Raw genomic sequence first — 6,000 nt, 5'->3', positions numbered from 1 at the left:
GTCCAGTGGCACGAAAAATTGTTACGTCCAGAGACTTCCTCAGCTGCATTGGATGGCCGTGTTGTCCTTTACCTATATTATCTATATTAGGAAAATTGGCACGGTCACTTTTATGCCAGTTTCAGGTTGGAACGGTGACAACATGCTGGAGTTAAGCTTTCATATGCCTTGGTTTAAGGGATGGAAAGCCATCTGTAAGGAAAGCCACCCCTACATCCACCCAGATGTCTACACAATGGGTGGTATTGGTACTGGGGCCATGTGGAGCCCAGTTTAAAGTTCTTACCAGCTATTTTTAAATGAAAACAACTTCACCAAAAATCTGTCACATAAATTCAAGACCATTAAAAGAGTTTAATATGGGAAAAAAGAATGCCTAAAACTTAAAATCTGGGGTGCCACTGTTTTAGTTATTCTATCAGATGGCAAAGAAGCTAAGAAGCACACTTAAATTGTGACATGAAGCTCTGAAGTACAAAACAAATGATCTTAATTCTCTAAGTAGGTAAAAATTTTGATATTTGGAGTTTATCATTTTGAGTTCTACCCAAATACAAACTCAGTCACCTCCCACCAACAACAGGGACAGGATTTCCAAGAGCACCAAGGGTGTCTCTTAGAAGGAGGGCAGATTGTCAAGTGGTAAAACAAAAGAACTTTTAAAAAACATATTTATTTAAAGCAGGAAAGAGGAAAAATTAAGCTAGGCTTTTAAACATTCCAGGATGGTGAAAAGGCTCTTCTTTATCGACTTTGTCATGGCAAGATGAAAATCATATTTTGAATAAGGTCTCCAAATCTGTCTTTTGTTAAAAAAAAAAAAATCACAACCTTAGATCCCACAAAGTACAAGCAAGTCAAGCCTTTTGCTCTTGCTATCAACTAGGTCAAAACAAACAAACAAAAAAAAAAAAGTGGAGAGCCCTAAGGTTTAGGGCAGGACACTTACCTTCCTTCATGAATCCAAAGGGCAGGAAACAACATCTTCATAGTCTGTCCTTTTATCTTCCACAATACCTAGAAAGAACAGCTCATAGCAGAGATAGAATAAGATTGTTGGTGGTGATTTGTCCTTCATAGTTAAGAGGACCAAAATGGCACTGCTATGTTGGAGTCAATGGACAGTGTGTCCAACTGGGGCTGATCAGAACACTGCGAGGTCTCAAGGCTCTACCATAGGTCAAGCACAAACACATGAGAATTTAGGATGGAGCCCAGCACAAAAGCTCCAGTACTTGGTAGCAGCCAAAATGTCCCAAACAGTGATACCTCCATTTTTGTTGATGTCGGTTATCATCGGTTTTAGGTTTTGTCAATTTTTTTTCCATGAAAAATTGTCTTGGTTTTCGTCGGTTGCCTCGGATTTTTTCAGCGTGCCCACATGACTTCTCTGCCAATTTTGGGAAAACAAAAGGCGAACCACACGGTATCCAGTCTCCTGCTCCGTGTGGTGTTCTCATTGTGTGAATGTCACCCTGCAAGTCCAGCCAAACAACTCCATTGCTTTCCAGTGTTTTGTGCTTTGTTTGTTGATTTCAAGTGCTAATACTCCAATTACCTGTATATGATTACTACACATACAGTATTCAGCTTAATGTGTTTACTTTGCGTTTTTCAGAGATAAGATAAAATTACATCTGCTCAAATCTCCTGGTCCCTGTGAAGTGTTTCCCTTGCTAATAAGCTTGCCCTTTCCTTTCAACTCCATCATGGGACAAAGAAAGCTTCCGGATAGTGCCTTGATATCTAAGGTCCTTATGGAGGGGGATTCCCCTTCCAAAGAACAGCCTCTCTCTCCCCTCCTAGCCATCTTCCATATGCCAAGAAGAGTCTTCAGAAAGGTGAATGCCATGTTAAATATTTTTATTTTTGACATTACTCTTTTATATTCATTTTATATGAAATTCCTGTTGTTTTTAATATTAAACACTATTCTCTATAAAATGTTTTTGGTGTGTATTTTGGAGTGGAGTATCTAAAATGAATTAATTGGATTTACATTGATTTATATGGTAATAATTGCCTGTTTTCATTGGTTTTGGATTTTGCCTATTGTACAGATTATCAATGAAAACCCAGGTACCACCATATATACACATGCTAAATGAATTGATGAAAGAAGAGACTGATGAGAAATAGAAAGATCAAACTTAGGGGCCTCCAATATCCTCATAGGAACATAGAATTTCTAAGTAGAAGGGGTTTTAGCAATCTCTGGGTTCAATTTTATTTTACAGATCTGGAAACTGGGTCCCAAAGAAGCTAAAGGATAAAGTTAAACCAAGACCAGAATCTATGTTCTCTTGACTTCAAATCTAATACTGCATTGACGTCTTAAGGCAGCCAGGTTACATAGTGGAATCCTGGACTCAGAGCCTTTTAAGACCCAAGTTTGAATCCTGCCTCGCCTGGGCAAGTCACTTCACCCACCAGTCTCAGATTCTTCATCTATAAAATGGGGATTAATAATAATAAATAGTAATCTGTAAAATGGTGACCTCTTGGGGTTGCTGTGAGTGTCAAATGAGATTCGATAACAAAAACTGTATGTAAATATTAGCTCTTATTATCACTACTACTCTTACTACAACATCTCACCCTTCAGTCTGAGACCAGGGTAAAGACCAGGATGTACAATTGAGATCCTACAATCTATTAAATCTGTCAGGCCAAAACTTAATCCCAGATACTACGACTGACAGATTTCATTGAAATGAGGTTATGACCCACTTGAAGATCAGCACCTAATAAAAGACAGGAACTAGATGTCCAAATACAAACTGCATTCCCAATCTTTTTGTTAGCAACTTCAGCCCAAGAGCAGAAACAGCATCTCTGTCAAGGAGGAACACTTTCCCTAACTTTTAGAAATCTTCTGAAAATGTTATTTTCAAAGAGGTGTCTTGATGATTTTTTTCTTGATTAGTCTTTGAGTTATGACTATAAGGAAAACACATTATTTATTTGAAAACATAATCCAATGAAGTCCAAGTTAAGATATAGCAAAAACTCATTTCAGTATTGACATGCCTTCATCCATACACACAGGGGGGAGGTCCCAATGGTTCCTATTCTGAAGAGGAAAATCCAGGCATTCAGGCTCTGTTACTTGATGGATCACTGAAGATGCCGCACTGTATTAAGTTCATGTAAGTATATTTTAATAGGAAATGCTACAGATTTTTTGGAAAATTAAAAACTAAATATTTTGGGAAAAATAAAATAAAACATGACCCAAAGCAGGGATTCATCTGCAGTCAAAGGTTTTCCAGCCAGTTGTCCCTACACTATGGTCCTGGGGCAAACAATCCTTATTTATCTGGGACCCACATACTCTGTCCCCAACATGGAGCCGCCCCAAACAGGGGTTGGGAACATAAAACCTAAACAACCACCCTCTCTCTAGTCCCTGCCTTCTATGACTTCCCAATAAAGAAAAGACAATACCAAATGTGAAAATACCAAACTATTTTATTAAAAGTTTGAAAATCCTTCAAGAAGTTTACAAAAACACCTTAACACGGACACAGCAAAACTGCCAAGAGGCGGACAGTGGAAGCCAGTTTGCAATGAGGCAGGGTTTTCCTGCCATTTGCAAAAGGATATCTCTCAAGGAAGGGCAAATTTTTCTACTCCTCTGCTTAGTGGAAAAAGGGGTATTTCTGCACAAATGGACCTTGCCTAAGATGTATTCTTACAATAAATGTTCCATATAACACAGAGACAACTGGGCACCAACCTTGCACCCTTCTGAAGTCATCTGATTTGGGGGTAACAGAGTTAAGTAGGGAAAAGAAATACTTACTTGTATGATGGGGCCTTTCTGGCTTGTGATCCTTCACACTGACAATTCCTTGAAAGGTGGAGAATCAGCATTGCAGAGGAGAATTCTAGGCCCCTGGTTGTCCCTAGGAATGCTGATTCAGGGTTTCTCAAATCACTCTCCAGCCCTTGGAATTGCATCCCCCAAAGCCGGAGAGGCTTGAGGTCACCTCAGCTGACAAAAGCAGAGATTCTTGATGCCCACCTTCTCAGAATTACTTATGTAATGTTTTGGGAAACTTGGCACATTTCTACAGTTAGAATATTCAGATTCTTTCTCGTGTTCATTTTTTAAAAAAAGTTTTGTTTTTTAAAAAAATGGAGCATTCAGGCTTCATTAAAAAAATTTATTTTCCATATAAAAGTGCCAAAATATTCACCAACACTGCCATCTATCTCAACAACCAGCTTACTCTAGAAATCAAAACACAAGCATCTTTATTCACATTGTTTAAAACCAAATTCCATTCACACGTTCCCACAGTAACCTGAGTCCCTAGAGAGCGGGAAGTTTGTGTTCCTGTTTGCTGTGGTAGTCCATATGTCCAGGTTCATATAGGCACGGAAAGGATTAAACCTTGGGTAATATTCTTGCTTACACATCACTGCTGGGTTTTCCATGTGAGTGGAATGCTGGGTGGTGGGACTGATGGAACAGCAGCTTTCATACACATCATTTTGTGGGGCCCAGATGGAACCAAAAAGTCCAGACATTGGGGATAAGCTTCTGGTGCTTGCGAGGTAGGGCTGGAACAGAAGACAAAAGCCACTGTGAAGAGCCAGCAGACTTGGAAAGGAATTGACACGTTAAAAGCACTCATGGTGTCTACTCTAGTTGTATGGGCAAGATGCAACCTATTTCTAGACAAACCAATTAAATAGAGGATTTCCTAAAATTAAGAAAGGATGACATTCTCCAGGGAATCATACTTGCCAGACTCTCCTGATATACCTTCATTCTTCCAAGGAGAATTCAGATAGGCTATCAGAAATCCAGAGGGATTTCCTATTTTTCTTTTTGTCTTCTTCAAAAACAGAAAATTTTGAAGAACCTTCTAAATGAGGGAAAGATCCAAGAATAAAGGGCTTCAAAACCTTTAGTTTAACTTGATCAGTTGATAATTTGGGTCCTTATTTACACAGACTGAAAAGGTCACTAGGGACGTTAATACACAGCTTTAAAATGAGGGTCAGTGGTCCTTTTTGTTGCAATAGGGATATGGCAAGCATTATGCATTCATTAAATGCCAGACACTGAGCGCTAAAAACTGGGACGATAAATACATGAAAAAAGATGGCTCTTAGCCTCAAGGAGCTTATATTCTAATGGTAAAAAAACAACATATACATAAAAGGGATCTGATAGGTAGGGGAATGGGGAAGGAGGCACCTGGGAGGGGCATGATTAACTATGGGGTATTCAGAGAAGTCTATGTAAGCTATCCCATGTCATTGCCAGTGACCTTGGGGATTCCTGAAGTCTCTGTTCTGGGGCCTCTTCCACTGTCCCTTTACATGGTCTCTCTGGTGATCTCATCAGCTCCCAGGGGTTAAATGATGAGCCCTAGGCAGATGATTCTCAGATCTATATAGACAATTCTCGTCTCATCTCTTGTGCTCCAGCCCCCTCAATATCAGCCATCTCTTTTGGACATCTCAACATGGATTTCCCATCACAAACTCAACATCCAATGAACTCCAGGGGCTCCCTATTACCTCCAGTACTAACTATAACTCTGCTCTGCATTTAAAGCTCTTTATCACTTTGATCCTTCTTACCTTTTTAATAGCTTCTACTTTACTCTCCTCCATATAATCCAGCTACACGGAATTAATTGTTGTTCCTCAAACACAACAGTTTGTATCTCTTATTCTCTATATGTCTGCTTTGGTTGTCTCCATGCCCAAAATGCTATTCCCGCTTACCTCGGATCCTTAATTTTGCTTGAATTTTCTTCAAAATTCACCTCAAATCCTACTTTCTGCAGGAGGTTGCTTTTCCTGGTCCTCCCTCTGAGACAAGCTTGGGTAATCTTCCATTCACTCTCTCTGTTTCTGGCTGTATCTAGCTATTGAAACGTCTCCCCCATTAGGATGTAAATATGTGGTAGGTATTTTTTCTTTGTACCCTGGCACTTAGAATAGTGCCTGGCTGCAGTACTTAACTGCTAATTGAGT

General features: G+C 39.5%; 1 protein-coding gene across 3 annotated transcripts in view; it reads right to left on the bottom strand.

Moving 5' to 3' along the window:
• Positions 1–4,155: 4,155 nt before the first annotated feature.
• Positions 4,156–6,000, bottom strand: part of TMEM131L (transmembrane 131 like) — a 163,763-nt gene continuing 161,918 nt past the window's right edge. For 2 of the 3 annotated variants that reach the window (XM_007496214.3, XM_007496215.3), the window contains exon 35: positions 4,156–4,569. In XM_007496214.3, coding sequence (XP_007496276.1) covers positions 4,291–4,569 — 279 coding nt within the window. In that variant the 3' untranslated portion in view covers positions 4,156–4,290. The remainder of the gene's footprint in view (positions 4,570–6,000) is intronic. The other variant, XR_008912917.1, reaches the window with a different exon arrangement.

This window comes from Monodelphis domestica, chromosome 6 (assembly GCF_027887165.1).
Source record: "Monodelphis domestica isolate mMonDom1 chromosome 6, mMonDom1.pri, whole genome shotgun sequence".
Classification (NCBI taxonomy): Eukaryota; Metazoa; Chordata; class Mammalia; order Didelphimorphia; family Didelphidae; genus Monodelphis; species Monodelphis domestica.
This window is presented reverse-complemented; position numbering and strand designations above follow the sequence as displayed.